Consider the following 17,887-nt stretch of genomic DNA (forward strand, 5'->3'; position numbering starts at 1 on the left):
TTTAATTTTGAAAGGACTGCAAAAGAAGGAAAGTTTCAGAAAGAACTGAAGCTTATTTTCAGATTTCTTGAACTATACCTGGTACTATATTCTCTTGCTTTATTGACAGAAATATATCCTAATACAGAGAAGCCTGTATATCAGTTTTGAGAGCCAATTTTACAGCTTGTTCCATTTCAAAACAGGTGATGGAACAATAACTGTTCTTCAGAAATATTTTTTTTTCCAAATATTGTTATGAGGCATATGTATGACAAAGAGCCAAGTTTTCAAGAAACAGGGAACAAGTAAATGAAACATCTAAATCAATGGAAGCCTTGATGTGCCCATGTGCAGGATCAGAGAAAAAATAAGAGGAATAAGATTTCAGTGCCTTGTAATTTGTGGCCTCCTCTGTGGGTCTTTGATACAAAGCCACATACTATTAGCCACCTCTCTCAAGTACCATTTACGACAGACAAAAAGACAGGGACAACAGAATTCTAGTGAAAGTATTAGAAAAATATGGTCCCATCAACTTCATCAATTATGGAAAGGTGACCAACAGAGGTAGATCTACTTGGGTGATGAGACAGGCAAAAGGAATGGAAAGGGGAAAGAAGGCCTGAAGAAGCTGAAATCTTCACAATACCTCTGAACAATGCAGTGCTACTTATATACTGCTTCAGGCAAAAAAGGAACACCTAACGACCGATTCAGTTGTGTTCCTCTAGGACCCTGTGCATGAATCCACAGGTATGCTAACCTGCACTCCCTCCCCACACATACATTTCTCCTTAAAAGCTGTCCTCCATTTACACATGTGAGGGATAAAATCTGGGGATGGGAAGAGAGTCTTACGATGTTGGGAAAGAGTTGAAGCACTGGGAGGAAAAAAAAAAAAAAGTAATCAAACCAACCTTGGTAGCTTCCATGATGATTTTATTGATTTTCTCTTTATCCAAGCCTTGCATTCCAGCTTTGTTATCATTGAGGCCCATTCTAAGCAGAAATCCATCATTACTAGAGCTGTCATCAACTTTTTTCATGTTGTCCATAGTATTTCTTGAAAACAAGTACTACTCTAAAGACTTAATACCTGGAAAAAAAAAATAATAATTTAAATCATATTTGTTTCTAAGCTCCAGCTGAACAACACAAAAATAATTTGCTGCATGTTATACTTATTCACAAAAAAGACATACACAAATATGGAGACATATTCATGTAAAGTGGCTGGCCTTCTATACCCACCAAATAAAGCCATCTGTAATTCTGACAGAGCTTTGAGACAGTAAGGTTTTACTTTTTGAGTAACTTAAAGAAAAACTCTTTTAAAAGCTGTCTTACAGAAATAATTGAGCACCACTAGATTCAGGTAAAGGCCAGCATCTTATACATGCACGTGACAGTTATGCCTGTATATTATCCTGTTGGAAGAAACTGTACTGTCTTAAACACAAAATGCTGCCTGCTAGACTATTATATGACAAAACAAAACAAAAAAAAAGGAAACAATGATTTAGATTGTAGAAATCCATTGTTCATTTAGTCCTCGTTCCTGCTTGAGACAAACCGTGTAAACTTTCCCAGTATTTTCTAACTCAAATTCAAAACTTCTGTTTGAATTACAGCTCATCTTTTAGAAACAGATAGCTTTAATTAAAGGCTTTGAATAAAACCTTATTGTTTAATTCAGGGTAAAATTCCTACAATCATTTTTTTCCATTAATTTGTAGAGCCATGGCATCCAATTAATGGAACTTACAAGCTTTTCCTACTCAAGTGCTGCCATAGTTTTTCCACATACAGGTGCCTCTGATAGGTGAGACATCTTCCTTTATGCTTTATGAAAGTAAGTAGTTGAACCTTCTATAGGCTCTAATTACATGGTACATTGTTTAGATAATAAATGTGTCTTAAAATGAACAAACCAAAATTAACCTCTGTAGCATGACCTTGTGGTCTTATTTTTGCTGGATTGAACCAAGCAGGCGTCTGATATTGTCCTGAATTATTTAAATCACATTTATTACTGGAAAAGCATAGAGAAGGACCTTCTTCCTACTCGAAGTTGCTGACTCATAAACAACTTAAGCTTTATTTTCATGCAGGAAGCACATTTGCTCCTGAACTTCCTCTTCAAGCGGCTCCATATGACAGGAGCCCTTCCTGTTGGGAGGAACCACACCCTTTCAGGCACTTAGAGAAACACTATTAAATGCAACCACAAACTACACAAATCTAATAGTGTTACAATTTGTCTAGAGGGTATTTTAAAATGCTGCTTTTATTACTCCAGGACTTAAGTGGAACTCATTATCGACCCAAGTGAAGAATGTCATTATGTATTTTCACATTTAGAGCTGATTTTTTGTGATGAAAGAACCACATGGCTGACTTTTTAAAATCAATGGTGCAATGTTTGTATTTTCCTGAAGATCACCTCCTGAAACACTGTAGCCAAACTGGAGACAGCTATTAAAGCCCTTAAAAATATTCTGATAAAAGTATTGCAATTTTAAACATATTCCATTAATTTAGATTATTTTGATGCCTTCCAAAGACTTAAGACCAGTTAAGTAAGGTTGTGTTTATCTACAGCTTGTTGCATTTCAAGGATTAGTAAGTACCTGGAGATGCAGTGACCGGAACTCTTCTCTTGACCCTTCAGCAGCACTTTAGCTTCTATAGTGGCAACTGGGAATGGGAGTTGCTTCATAGCTCTTGTGTGTATCTATCAAATAGAAGACAATGATGACGAAACATTCATTAATCTTCCACTTACAGGACAATCTCTTACAGTTAACATAAACATTTACGAGAACAGGGCTGCTAGACTACAACCAAAGGAAAAAACACTGCAACACACACATCACTTCCAAGTTTCATCTCAAGCTCATGCACATCCCCATCTCAATTAGCTCCACAATAATTCCATTGTTACTTGCAATCTCTGGTAAGTAATGGGCATAATTCTCAATAAAGGCTTTTTTCAAGGTAAATGCCCCTCCACTACTCCCCCTGGTTCTTTTATCACTCTTTTCCTTCAAGAAGCTGGCATGAACACAAAGGTATCGCTTCCATTTCCTATTCCAGTCTTTGCAACTTTTTTTTTTTTAGCTGTTTCATACTCTTGAAGAAGGGTCTTTATCCCTTGCATGTACAAATCTTTCCCATCCTTCATTCAGACCACTCTTAAAGGCTCAGTGTTATAGAAAAGGCTTTGAACACCAATGCATGTGTTTAAGTCAAAAGCCTTCTTTCTCACACTGCTATATACTGAGTGAAGAAAAATTACCATGATGATCCAGTGATGGAAAAAAAAAAAGTTTTAAAAAAGTCTCATAAATGCTGTTCTCCTGAAGTATTTTATTTTTTCAGCCTCATGTGTGGAACAAAATACATTGCTAGTACCAGACAATAAACGCCAAATAATACCTTAGCTGGAATTAAGAGGAACATATTTATTTAAGGACATGATATTAGTCATTGAAGCTCCATTGAAGCTTAAATGTGTACAGAAGGGAAAAGATGAATAACAACTGATGCAATTATCAGTTGCTTAACATGAATAGAGCCAGGAGATTATCTTCCTTTCAGAGTAACAGGCCTAAAATAATACATTTAAATATTTAGCATACTTAAATGAATCATGGAAACATCAATAAAACAACAAATACAACACTGATAGATAAAATGGTCAGTGGATCATCTACCAAAACAAAAATACATATATACATTTAAAGGAAATGCAGGAGAAGCACCATGTGAAACACTGTAAAAACCGTGAACAAATTGTCAGTGTAGAAACTGGTAAAGATACGGGTTTTACTAGCAAATTGCCCCAGAGAAAGCAGCTAGCTTGTGATGACATAGTATTAAAAAGTTTTGGCTAAATCAACTTGGAAAAGCGGGTAAAAGTTTAGTGTCTAACAAAATACTGGCTCAGAAATGTCTAGGTAAAGAGTGACATATTTGTGATACGTTTTTGGCATGCTGTCACCCCAAGAATGAGCCATTTCCTTTAAACAGGGCACATTAAATCTCTTGCAGTGTCACAGCAAGTAAATAGGGTGTGAAATCAGAAGTCTGAGGGCACTCTACAGCTAAATACTATCCTATTATTCCTGTGATTTGGAGATAGGGACAAGAAGCAGTAGAATCATTTTTACGCAGCAGATGCAATTTTCCATTTGCCACTGCAGGGGCTTCTAAAGAGTAAGAGGAAGACTTAGGCACTGAATGCCAGCAGTTAATGGCAAAACAAAAAGGTGGAGAAAAATCATAGAATATCTGAGACTATATTTCTGTGACTATTCAGTTCAGTGGAGACAGTGTTATTATACAAACCATTAACACTGGCAAAACATGTTAACAGTTTCCTTTCACTGATAATGTAACAACTTGTTGAGCAGTAATATTCAGAATAGAAAAGGACACTTCCATGGAAAACCTTGAAAAAGAAATTGCCACACTGAATGATGATCTGATGCATGTAAATTATGTACCACTTCTCATAAAGAAAAATAAAATAAAATCCGTTATCTTTGCTATCACAGATGCTCATGCCAATAAAAGAAATAAAGCGTCAGATGCAAAGTTACTAAGATACACAACTGCTTACCTCCCCTGCAGCTCAGAGGAATCAAAACATCTACAACAAATGTAAGGGATCACCTTTTGTATCTAATTTGCCCACGCTTAGTCTTCACAGTGGGAAAATATACAATGTGCAAAAATATACATATACTGACATTGCAAATAGCAACACACTTATGAAAGACTCTTTCCTATACAATTTTTAAAAATTATTTTCCTTTTTTGGGGGATAGCTAAAATAAGGACCTATTTTTATTTTTTTTTTAATTTATAAATAGTTTCTTCAATTTCCGTAAAATTCAAGAAGCCTCCAGTAACATTTCATGAAAATCTGACATCTCATTTGGTATGGTACAAGCCCAAAAGAAACTTCCTATTTTCTCTTAATTAAAGCATTTTAGAAATTCCTTTATTTAAGCTCTTTTATTTTTATTTTAGCAAGAACAAAACAAAGTTATAACAGCTACATTTGCATACAAGTGTTGAGACTCGGTGAAGAGCTAACTTCAGGAATTCTGTCACTGGATGCAGGCAGTATCAGAAGAAACTAAATACTACCTTTAATTTCAGTGACAAGGTCAAGATGTTAACAGGATTTGTTTAAGACCTTTCAATTCTGCATCTCTATCAATGACCTGGACGTGGGGATTGAAGGCACCCTCAGTAAGTTCGCAGACAAGACCATGGTAGGCACAAATGGTGATCTGCCGGAGGGCAGGAAGGCCCTGCAGAGGGACCTGGGCAGGCTGGGTCAATGGGCAGAGGCCAATGGGGTGAGGTTCAACATGGCTAAGTGCCGGGTCCTGCACTTTGGCCACAAGAACCCCATGCAGCGCTACAGGCTTGGGGCAGAGTGGCTGGAAAGCTGTGCAGAGGAAAAGGATCTGGGGATGTTGGTTGCTGAACAAGAGCCAGCAGCGTGCCCAAGAAGGCCAACGGCATCCTGGCTTGTGTCAGGAATAGTGCAGCCAGCAGGAGCAGGGAGGTGATCGTCCCCCTGTGCTCTGCTCTGGTGAGGCCGCACCTTGAGTGCTGTGTTCAGCTCTGGGTCCCTCACTAAAAGAAGGGCATCGAGGCCCTGCAGCATGTCCAGAGAAGGGCTATAACAATTGAACTTGATGATCTTAGAGGTCTTTTACAACCTAAATGATTCTATGAAAAACCACTGGAAGCATAATAAACAGTTAAGTAAGATGAACAACTTCACCCAGTTTTGACCATAAAGGGTCACTTCCCAGACTTTTGGCTAAGGTCAAGTGTACTGTGGCTTGCACTCTGCTCAAAAATATAAATGCTTCTGAAATTTGTACTATTCCAAAAACTTCAAAGAGAAGGAAAAAATGAAAACAAAACACTTTCTTTGAAGTATCACTATATACAGTGAGATCCCTGGCCTTCACTTTTTCTTATGAAAACTTTACAAATGACCCACTATCAAGCACTAGAAACGTTCAGAGCACTCAGTGCAAGTGTGGAATGGAAAAATTTCTTCCATATCATGCTTCAAACAATTATTAAAATAATAACATCCACAAAGAACATGGTTGTGAAGAATATGAAACTCCTGAAATGCTTCCTAAGTGTTCAGAAGATCCTCAGAAGTGAAACATGAGTGAAATATTTAGCTTCAACTTCAACACATCTTCAGTGCAAGGGGTAATTCAGCAGCTGAAGACTCGAGAAGAAGCAATGACAGTTCTTTCAAGAGATAAACTTGTCATAAAACTGTTCTGCATCAGTATCTCACCACAATGCACCAACCAATTTGGTTTTTGAACCAAAAATCTCATAAGCCAAGCTAAATTACGTGAATGAAAATATGCAGGCTCAATTAGCGTCCCTCTCTAGTGAGAATGCTACAAAAGTCACTGACAACAGCCCTTTGCAGTCACTTTACATTTAACTGAGATGGAATTAAAGTTTACTGTCATAAGCAATTTCCTTTACTAAAAAACATGAACTAATGATATACATACCCTTAATCACCAGCACCTACTGGTTCTAGAGCTTTGATAGGAAAACTTAAATAATTTATTTGCCAAAACTTTCATTTACATAAATGTAAAATATAAAATATACTCAAAAATGTCATGTAGAAAGTTATATATACACCAAATCAAAATATAAGAGATCAAGCTTTCTCTCCCTCACCCTCTCCCCCCCCCCCTTTTTTTTTTATTTTTTAATACTTGTGACAACTATTTTGACAAAAGAGGTGGAAAACAAACTCTTCTTTAAGTGAATGAAGATACTCTTGGACAGAAACAAGGATCACTTGTACCAAAGACAATACTTCACAAGTAAGCATGAAATATGTTCTCTATCTACTTCATTGTTTTGGGCCAAGCATTGAAAAATACTTAAAGAGAACAAAATTGAAAAAAAAAAAAAAATTCAGAACAAAGAAGCCTAGCAGACTGATTCAAGAGTAGCTCTCAAACCCAACCCTTCAAATGTCTCCCTTGGACTGGAAATTATTATTGCGAGAAACCACATCATGGGCCACCTCAGAACAAAGCTGCTGGGTGCTAATGAAACACTGCTAAAAGTAATAAACAGACTACAACAGACCTTCTCATTATGACATGACCACAACTCACTCAAATCAACATTTCAAATGGGCACAACATTCCTCTCCCCCGCCCCAATTTCTAGTTAAGATAGAGCATGTGGCCACACAGCAACAATTCTTATTCCACTCCCTGTACAGAAGCATATTAATCTAGGCTGTGCATGTAACTGCCTGAAGTACCATCATTAAAGAACTGAACCCCAGCTATGCCAGCTGGGTATAGGAACTGACACAACGGAGCCAGGCCATGTGAACAATGGCTTTCCCACAAATGCTTTGCTTTATTTATTGACTTTCTAAGACAAGAACAACCATATATTCAAACTAGCAAAGCTCAAACCCACTACTATATTTTTAACATCTCCAGTACTTAAAAGGTTATACTACAAACTCCAGTAGTGCATTTGATTTTATTCTGCTTGACTGAGCCACTACTTGGGTGATTTAAGAATTTTATCCTGACCAGGAATGTTACATTGTATCATTTGCAGCAGAAAAGTCTTTATTGCACCTGTCTTTACTGAGTATTCATTCAGCAAGGAAACATTGCAGCCAGTGGCAAATTTAACAAACTCTGTAACTCTTAATTCCTTGTAAAAACACATTTCCCAACCAATACTTTAAGTATGAGTTGCTCTTACAGTCTTTGCTTCTCAGCAGGAGAAACCACCAACAGACACGTGCAAGCAAGCACATCAGTCTGTCCTTCTGAACTACCGGATCAATTCTTTTCAGCCACAAGTGGGTTGGTAGTTACTAGAGCCCTAGATACTCAGCAGTCCCCAGAAGAGGACTCATGTCAGTTCTAATCCTGTAGGGATTAAAAAACAGAGCTGCCAGGCAGAACTGTGCAACAGTGTTATTAGCGGGTAAACATACACGATGTTAACCACCCAGGTTCTCTACTAGCAACATTCAAAACTGCTACTGTGTCACTGCTTTGTCTCAATGGATCATAAAATGTTATTAGTTCTCTGGAATAGATAATCTCCTAAGAAACATCTAAGTACTATTTATAATTGTAATCAGCTGAGGTATGTGATTAATTAATCACGCTGAGCATAACACTTAGGGCCAAGATTCATAGAACTTAAAATTCAGAGTGCCCACCCAAGCTGACACAGCCCAATGGGACTATTCTTCAAGTATCGGCTGACACAACAAATTTTATGAAAACTTTGATTCTATCCAAGTACCTAGGAACTGGCTTTCAAAAAAGAGCCCTAGAATTATGTCTTTTCTGAAATAATTGGCTTGCAAATTACAGACAATCCAAGCCTTTAAAAAATTAATTCACACTGCACAATAAACAGAAAGAGACTGCTTCTGACAACACCCAAAATGAAGATGTCAAAATACATATTTTATGCTGTTCATTAAACTATTTGAATAGTTCTTCACAACCAGCTAAGCTAAACAAGTGGACTATCTATCCCCTATTAATTTTCTGCAGGCAAGATGTGGTATGGTTCTGCTGCAAATCCTGCTTTCAGCTCCTCTATCGCTGTGTTCTGAAAACCTCAAGGTTTTAAGTCTTCAGAGTTTATTCCAAGGGAAAAAGACTGCTGTGAATATGTTCTCTTGTCTCTATTCAACAGTTCACAGAATCTTCTAAACTGAAAAAGACTAATCACAAGTTTTTAACCAATGTTTCCTTGTATTTCTAGATTATTGGAAACAAATGCTTTATTTTTTTTAAGACAGAAAGAAAATAATAAAGGAACTGAACTATTATGAACATTCATCCATAAGAAATATATCAGAAGTGGTGAAGTTACCTGCAATTGTGTTATTACAGAGATGTGCTCACTGTTTATATATTCACAATTAGCAGTAATCTTTCGTTTAAATGTTTTACTTAAAAGCAAAAATCCTAACACAGAGATTACAATTATTTTACAAAAAAGTTTGAATCATTTATATCTGAGAGCCTGTACTGCTAGGCAATATGCTCTTCTACAAACAAACAAAATTCCTTCAAAAATCTTTTAAGAAAAATAGTCCTATATTTAAGAACAAATTTTAACTACCAGCATGAACATGCTAAAACATACACTAATGATGAAAGTGTTTTAATAACATACAGTGAATACACCACAGCTGAAGGTACAATAAATAATACTGGAAATAAGAGACATATAAAAAGCAAGAAAAAATCAGATAGTTATAAAGTGACTAATTTCATGATGTTTACAAGTAACATCTTTAGAAGTAAAACTCCAAAAATGCATTTTTGTATTACACTTAGTACATCAGCAATACAGAACAATAGCATCTGTTCCAGTATTCTAAGAAAGGTGATGATTGCTTCCAATTATAACAGTGATTTGTAAACTGTTCACAATCTAATACATTGGGAATAAAGGCTGGATACAAGAAAGGGCTTGTGATGGAAGAATGAATACAGCAATGAAGCAAAAAATAAAGGCTCAGTGGATAAGGCACGGGAGGAGGTACAGCAGAGCGTGTAGTCAACATCAGTGCATCAGTTTGATCACCTTCATTTACTGTGGCTTTGGTTTGCATCACAGATGGGCCTCAAAGCATGCAAATCAGATTCTTCTCAAACTTAACTGGAAGACTCTAATTCCAGAGCATACCTGATGCATTCCAATTGCTAATGGAGACTCCCAACATGGGACCAGACTAGAGCTAGTCTGAAGAAAAACTTCTAAAAATATAAACAGGATGAACTGAAGATCTGCAGCACCAAATCTTTCCTTTGCACGTCTACTCCCACTGCACCACAGTACTTGCCCATGCAAATGTGACCCAATCTCACTAAAAGCAATAGGCAACTAGTCATATATGAAAAGGATGGTCAGAACTTTAGCAAGAAGATGTAATTTATCTCAGGTTAGTCACAATCTCAATACACCTGAATACACCTGTTTAAAGAACATCAGCTGGTGACATTATGGGGAAAAAAAAAAAAAAAAAAGGTGATGACAAGTTAGGAATATGTGGCAGATATAAAAATGAACAAGCAGAGAACAAGAAGAGCATCTGCAACTATGGTGACAATCCCAGACAGAAAATGCGAGGGTGTGTGGCTACCTGAGTACACATCACTGCCATTGCCAAAAGGCTTGTTCAGACATGTCTCTTCACTCCCTACTCTCAATGAGAACAGATAAAGAAATAAATTCAGAATGTAATGAGGAAAAAAGAACTACCTTTAAAAGTGATGCCACTTAACTTTATCAATATACTGCTGAGAAGAACTATAAATTGTTCTTATACATGCTTGCATATATACACACACATATAAAACTCAGACATCCTGCTTGCTTAACGCTTGGAGTACACTGCAGCAGATGCTAAGGACAAATACCTTCATTTCTTTCCAAACAGCTACTGAAGCAAAGAACATAATTTCTCAACAACTTTCTATGTTAGAAAGTTGTCAAAAATAGTATCCACAATGAACTGGTAAGAAATATTTCTGTGCATTCCAATGATTACACAAGTATTAAAATGTCTACGACTGTCCTCTATTTCTAATTGTTGAGGGTAATTATGTTGCTTTACCACTCAGTGCCACAGATGTACATTCATTGTGAATATCTTTATGCCAACGACTGAGATGGTGAAAGTTATTTAAATTTTAGCTGCCCCATATACAGATAATGCATTTAGACAGGTATCTTGATGGCAAGAGCTCTTTCAATAGATAATCCTCAAGGGAAACTTTCAAGAAGCGTAACATGGAAAAATTACGCCATGATTTGTCACAGGGAGTTAGAGAAAATTTGACAGCGTCATTACGTTGATGCTGTAGGTTTGAATGAAATTATTTAAGCTTCAAAAAGCTTAAAAGAAAATAATAAGTAATTTTCAAAAATTACTTTTTCAAATCAAACAAATTTACAAATTTTCAAAAAGAAAATAATAAGTAATAAGCAAAAAGATGAGCCAGCACAAATATGAAGCTCCTGCCATGTCCCTGCATCGGTTCATAGGCTGCTAAGCGATGAACTCGCTTTCTTTCCAGAAATATTACTACCTCCGTAAATACCGGCGAAGTCGTACGCCTCGGGTGGAGCTCTGGCGAAGAAATAACACCGAACTGGCCAAAAAATACATAAAAATAAAGAGTTATTATTGCATCCCCGTGCCTACAGAACCAGCGGCCAGACACACGAGACGCGGCGGCTCCCTCACGGCTCGGGCGGGCTTCGGGCCGCCGCCTGTCGCGCGGCTGCCACCCGCAGCGGGCGGGCAGCCCCCACACGCCGCCAACGGTCGGGACAGGGCCGGGGCGCGGCGCGGCGGAGCCCCGCTACCGGCGGCGGAGCCCCGTTACCGGCGGCGGGCCGGGCCGGGCCGTGCCACCCCCCCGTCACCCCAGCGGGCAGCGCCTCCCGCCCCTTCCTGCGGCCCCGCCGCCGCCATCTTTGTTCCGGGAAAGGGCTGGCGGCTCGCCCGCCGGCGGCACCCACCGCTTCTCGCGGGCGGGGAGCGAGCCTCGGCGCCTCTCCCGGTCCTCACGCAGGGCCGCCCAGGCGCTTCCCCTGACTAACAAGGGAGCCCTGCGGCACCCGGCCCCGAAGAGCGAGAAGCGGCGAGGCCAAGATGGCGCCAGGCGGGGGGGGGGGGGGGAAGAGGGAGGACTACAACTCCCGGCAGGCATCGCGCGGGGCGGGGCGGGGCGGGCGAGGAGCGGCGGCGCGCACCCGCCTCGCCTAAGATGGCGGCGGCGGCGCGCGGGGTGGAGTGAGCGGCGGGCGGGCGCGCGCTCGCCCCGCCCCCCTTCGCCACCTCCGTGTTGTGGCTCCTGCCGCCGGCCGGGGCCGCGCCGAGCCGAGGTGGGGCGGGGAGGGGAGGGGGGGAAGGAGGCAGAGAGAAGGAGGAGGAGGAGAAGGAGGAGAAAAGAGGAGGAGGAGAGCCCGGAGAGCCCGGAGCCGCCGCCACTCGTCCGTTGGGGCTGGAGGACGCCGAGGCTGCGGCGGGCGGGGGCCGCTGGGCTGCCGGGTCCCCATGTCGGACAACCAGAGCTGGAACTCCTCCGGCTCCGAGGAGGACCCCGAGACCGAGCTCGGGCTGCCCGTGGAGCTCTGCGGGGTGCTCAGCAAGGTGAGGAAGGCGCCGCCCGCCGCCGGGAGCAGCAGCAGCGGCAGGAGGAGGAGGAGGAGGAGGAGGAAGGCGGCGAGCACCGGGACGCGGCTCCCCGCGCGGGGCCTGGCGGCGGCTCCGGAGCCCCCGCGGGAGGCGCTGGCGCGGCCTCGGCCCCGGCCGGGCGGGAGGGAGGGGAGGGGAGGGCGGCCGGGCCCCCGCTGCCCCCCGGCGCCGAGCTCGGCCCCCCCCGGCTGCCCCCGCTGCCTGCAGGGTGCCCGCGCCGCGCGGGGAAGCGCCCCTGCGGCCGGGGATATCGGGGCGGCGGGGAGCAGAGGAAGGAAAATGGCACTAGGGCTCGCTTCCCTTTTTAAGTACGATCGCTGCTGTTTTCTTTTTTTTTTTTTTTTTTTTTTTTTTTATTCTCCTTTTATCGCTGGAAATGAGATGACTTGCAAGTATGCGTCGGGTGGTACCGGGAAATCTTATCGGGGGGGGGGGGGGGGGCGATTTTAAAGTTGTGTGCAGAATTAATAAGCGTGACATCAAATTTTTTCTTCTTCTTCTTCATTTATTTATTTATTTATTTATTTTCAGGAAGTACCCTCACGGTAACAATTAAACACCTTCAGAATTAAACCGCTACGTTGCGAATTTCTTTCCCCGTCCTGCGCGGTGGGGGCAGGCATCAGCCCGTGCCGAAGGCGCAGGTCATGGGATACTGAGATCACAGCCCGGCCCCGGGTGCTGAGACAAGGGGCATCGCGGGGCCGCTGCCCTGCTTCTTGCAGGAGGCTTCCAGCCTGGAAATGTGCCTAAGCCCGGAGATGGGGGGAGTGAGGAGGAGAGAGGAAAGGCCGTGGCTCTCATCCGTGAGATCCCCTCATCTCTAGTGCATGGGGAGGGAGAAGGTGAGGCAGACTTGAGGTGTTAGCTCAGATAAAACACGATGATTTGGTTTAGTAGTGTAGTTTTTTTTTTTTTTTTTTTCCTTTACGAAGTTTTCCTTCTGTTAGGTGATTCTCACCGTTGGAAACTAATGTTTGTGAGATGTGGTTAATTTTAATGTTGACAAATTATTTGCTTTGCTGAGTCTGGTTGCTGTTCCTTACTGGAGTAACAGGTGACGCCACGGCCTCTTTGTAAATTCATAATGTGCATATGTGCAAGCTTTATATGGTTCTAGATGATTGTGGAGAGTAGCTGATGGTGCCTTTACTGTGAGAACACAGGATGCAATCTCGTCATACAGTCATGTGTGTCATGCATTCGAGAACGGTGAAACCTGTTGCAGTGAATATTGAGGGATAATTTCACCTTTTGTTGATGCCTCAGTAATACCTGAGGTGAACTAATTAAAACAAAATGGTACCGTTTCAAACTTACTACTAAGCATATATTTGTTTTTAAAAATTTACTGTCTATAATTACGTTGTAAATCGATGAAAGTACGCAGCAGCTCTCTGTATGCTCAGGAGTGTTTCAATTGTTCTGCCCTTGGTAAAGAGAGAAGGCTTTAAAGGACAGGGAATAATTTGGTAAGAGAAGCTTATAATAAGTGTGTTTTACCAGTCTCTTTAAATGTTTAAGAACTCTAGTTTTTTTTTCCATTGTATTTCCTGCTCACAATTTTAAGGTGGATCCAGAGAACTTTGACATGGAAATGTTTTGATGCACAAGAACCCACATGCTTTAACCAGTGGCCTTTTGTTGCCAAGACCTTTTTTTTTATCAAGTATACTTCGAGGCGTCTTTTAATTCGTGTGACATTTCGATTGCAACAGCAAATGTTGATTGCAGCAGCAAATGCAACACTGACTGCTATATTTACCTCACTTAACCGTGTCAAAGAAGGAAAGGTCCTTTCCTCCCTGTCCCTTGCTCTTTTGCCCAAGATAACTTTGGACTCTGTATTTTATGTCTGGTAGGAGCAAGGAATATAACAGAGCAGAAGAGAGGAAGTCAGCGAGTGCTAATACCTCCAGTGATGGCTGGTGCTGCCAGTTCTTGTACTAAGCTCAGCTGAGGCATTCTTTGAGAGATTCTGAACTCAGCAATACGATATATTAGGAGATTGTAAAAGGCTTTATCTTTGGCGAGCAAATGTAGTGTCCTACCTATTCTTGAAAATGGTTAGCAATTTCTCAGGTGATAGTTTGTTTTTCCTTCTTAGTACTTAGCACTCGTTATTGTTATTTATTATAGTTAACATGCAGTTATGGGACGTGCATTAATTAACATATGTAGTATAATGTAGAAACTAGCCCATTAATCCACATGCTCCCCCTCCCTGTTAATATGTTACAAAATGGTGTGTAATGGTTAGAATTAAATGTTAAAAAAATGTTTTAAACTTGCTTTTCAAGGCTCTTATCAAAGAACAGTTGTCATGAACATGTTGAAATGCTTTCATGATAAAATTGTTCTCAATGCTTTTTTTTCCTGTTCATATTATTATCTAATTTGTTATGTTTTGCCCTGTGATTGAAGACCAGAGTTATAGAACAGTTGTGATACTCTCAGTGCTGTATGCTTCTACAGGGTGCAGTTTAGTTCTGTTGGGAAGCCGTAGCAAATATAACGTGCTAATAATCAGGACTCCATTAGTCGCTTGTAAGTAGATCTTTGTATGATGAATCCAGGACTTATTCCTGGAATATAAATTCCACTGCATATATGAATGTCTAGTCCCTAGAAAAATCTTAGGATGATTGGAAGTCTGCTGACAAGCAATTATCTTCCTAATGTTTAAGTGGTTATGGAATTAAAACCTAGAGCAATATCTGCAGGCAGTATTGAATTGATAAAGAACTGATTACCCTAGACACTATAATAGTTATATGCTATACTGGTGGGATAACGGTACATGGGTGTTTACATGAAAACAATGAGAAACTTCATTAGAATCAGTTTGGTAGAAATTACCTTGTATATAGAAGAATTCTTTCCATGTTCTACTGAAGTTTCTTTTTGTTTAATTCAAATTTTAAGTCAGATGGCTAAATTGAGCTTAGTGGTTAATGTTTGGTTTTCCCCCTCCCCCCTTCCACAATGTGTTATCGGTGTGTTTGATACCTGTATTTAAGTGGCCTTGGCAACAGTGTTGCAACCAAGACATCTGTTATCTTACTGTTCTTTTGAAACAACTGCTTTTTAGCACCTTACTTCTGTGGTTTGCAAAAGAGATTTTTAAGAGCCCTGAGCAGACAAAGAATGATCTCCATTGGGAAGAACTTTTTTTTAAAAAAAAAAAACAAACAAAAAAACTTTTTACGAACTCTTTCCTGGTGCTTAAAAGCCTAAAATATCAACAAAATTATTTTATTGTTATTCTTCTACTAGCAGATCTTTATTTATTTGTTTTACAGTGGACCAACTATATTCATGGGTGGCAAGATCGATGGGTAGTTCTGAAAAGCAACACACTCAGTTATTACAAGTCTGAAGATGAAACAGAATATGGCTGCAGAGGCTCTATCTGTCTGAGCAAGGCTGTGATTACAGTAAGTACTATTCCAATATTTCTATCTTTTCATGTTTTAGGGGTGTTACTGTGGTTGTAGGCTAATGTTTAGCAAAAGCAAGTATGAGTACAGCAAATAATTCTATTAGGTCAATTAATATTAAGTTAGTGATATCAGTGCAACACAAGCAGGGTGGAGAGTTCCTAATAAGAAAACAGGCTGTTTTCATTGGAGATTGCAGTATGCGGCTTTTCATCTATTACGCTCAAGGTTTCTATGCACAGGGGTACAATTTCTCTGTGGAAGAGGCACTGTTTTCCAAGGAGTCAGTCTATAACACAGAAACAACTTACCAAAGGAGGTCGTATACGTCACAAAGGCCTTGCACTTTGCTTTGGAAAGAGAGTACTATTTCTTTGACTTCTGACTTTCTGAGTATGAATAACGTTTCCTGAAGAAAATGTTCTACTACTTCTTCCTCTGAACAAAGAAGTGTGATATTTGTTGCTGTTTCTTCCTAATGCTTAGAGATACAGTATTTTGCTGATAACAGAGAACCTACGTACAGATGAAATCTGAAAATGAAGTGGCCATAGAAAATAAAGAAAAAAAATCTGCTCTTTGCAGCTTTCAGAATTATATATATTAATTTTGATTAATCCTTCCTAAAAATCATACTGTAGCTTTTCAGTTACTCTTATAAGGTCCAGGTATGTAACAGAAAACATGCACACTCGGCTTTCTCAACCCTTCTTCATATGAGATGTTTCCCTCTGATCTTTGTGGCCCTCCTCTGGACTTCTTTCTTCTTTGTAGCACATAAGTGTACAAGAGCAATAGTATTTAATCTTATTCCTCCAAACGTGTTTTCAAGATGAATTGAGGATGACAATGGAGATGTTTTCTTAATCTTCAGTTTACAAATAGTTATGTAATTTCAGAAAAGATTGGCTTGAAAAAACACGGATGGATTGATTATATGAACAGTGCATTTTTGGAAAGCAGATTTTTATATTTAGATATATGACAGGTGCTGTAGTCACCTAAAAAGTAAAATACCTTTTTTTTAAAGGTCTTTCTTAAACTGGTTAAACTTCTAAATTTGCTCAAGATTTGACTTATTCAGGAATGTTCAATGCATAACAGCAGCCTTTACACATACCTGTTTGAATATACTTGTGGAAGTCTAGTAGTACTGGCCTCTGATCAGGAGCTCCATCAAAGTCTTGTGTTCACTTGTGAGAGGCATGATGTATCTGTCAGGCAGAAATAGGAAGGTGATAGCAAAGAGGTGGGCCAACAGAGGTCTAGAAAAATGTTTTAAAGCATAGCTCAGCAGCTTGAATTCCAGTTCTGGTGTTGGAGTGAAAGATTATAGCAATGCTGACATTGCTGCTGGAATGTTTCTGTATATTGCACTTTGTGAAGGGAAGTTCAGGAACATCTCATGTTCTGACTAGGAAGTGTGTAACACTGGAACTCTTACAGATAGATGGCTTTTTTTCCTGTCTTCTGTCTGACATTTCTTGGAGTTGAATCACTGTGGGTTTTTTTCAGTTCTTGCGTCTCTTGAGTATATAGAAGAAAACACGATATTGGGGAAAGAACAAAATGTGGGTACAGTTCTGAAAGTTTAATGTGATATTTTAGTTCAGTTTTCATTAAGGATCATGGATTTTGAGGGATGTTTGACACTTAAGTTTCATTGTAGTTTGAACTGGCATCTCCGAAACTTGGTAAACGTCTGATTACTTGTAGCTGCAGTTAGTGATTACTGTTTAAGTACTAAAGGTTCAGAAATACTAATAGATCAGTTCTGGCCTTTGAGGACATAGAAGTTTACTTCTGAAATTGTCATGAAACACTTGTTTTTCTGAAGCTCTTCATCTGGGCCATAGTTTTGGAATGAATGCTTCTGGTTTAATAAGTGTTTGGTAACAAAGATAGTAGGTGTTTGTTTTTTTTTTCTAATCAGCTTTTAATAGTAGAAAAGGAATTATGCTCAAAGATAAATGTTTAGAATATTCTTCCTGTGGTATGTAGTTAATCTTGACTTCTATGTCCTTGTAATATCTTAACACTGTAAGTTCGTTAGAATGCATTTAATGCCTGAATATTTTTTTTTCTACAGTCTCTAACTGCTGTAAACTTAGTTTTCCTTGATCTTCCTGATCCAGAGTCAGGTACAATAACTATCTCCCTCCTAACCTGGTGT

At 40.0% G+C, this 17,887-nt stretch overlaps 2 protein-coding genes across 5 annotated transcripts in view; one reads left to right on the forward strand and one right to left on the reverse strand.

Moving 5' to 3' along the window:
- The window catches only part of POLK (DNA polymerase kappa), a 35,112-nt gene extending 23,382 nt beyond the window's left edge, over nucleotides 1-11,730 (reverse strand). Inside the window, exons 1-4 of one of the 3 annotated variants that reach the window (XM_084504128.1) lie at nucleotides 11,596-11,730; nucleotides 11,160-11,222; nucleotides 2,613-2,716; nucleotides 900-1,078 (exon numbers count right to left, since the gene is read on the reverse strand). In XM_084504128.1, coding sequence (XP_084360254.1) covers nucleotides 900-1,037 — 138 coding nt within the window. In that variant the 5' untranslated portion in view covers nucleotides 1,038-1,078; nucleotides 2,613-2,716; nucleotides 11,160-11,222; nucleotides 11,596-11,730. Of the gene's footprint in view, nucleotides 1-899; nucleotides 1,079-2,612; nucleotides 2,717-11,159; nucleotides 11,300-11,595 lie in introns of those variants that run through there. The other 2 variants (XM_084504129.1, XM_084504127.1) reach the window with 2 other exon arrangements.
- A 285-nt stretch (nucleotides 11,731-12,015) lies between these two features.
- The window catches only part of CERT1 (ceramide transporter 1), a 79,718-nt gene continuing 73,846 nt past the window's right edge, over nucleotides 12,016-17,887 (forward strand). Inside the window, exons 1-2 of one of the 2 annotated variants that reach the window (XM_084503439.1) lie at nucleotides 12,016-12,229; nucleotides 15,577-15,711. In XM_084503439.1, the coding sequence (XP_084359565.1) occupies nucleotides 12,134-12,229; nucleotides 15,577-15,711 (231 nt within the window). In that variant the 5' untranslated portion in view covers nucleotides 12,016-12,133. The remainder of the gene's footprint in view (nucleotides 12,230-15,576; nucleotides 15,712-17,887) is intronic. The other variant, XM_084503438.1, reaches the window with a different exon arrangement.

This window comes from Aythya ferina, assembly GCF_964211825.1.
Source record: "Aythya ferina genome assembly, chromosome: Z".
Classification (NCBI taxonomy): domain Eukaryota; kingdom Metazoa; phylum Chordata; class Aves; order Anseriformes; family Anatidae; genus Aythya; species Aythya ferina.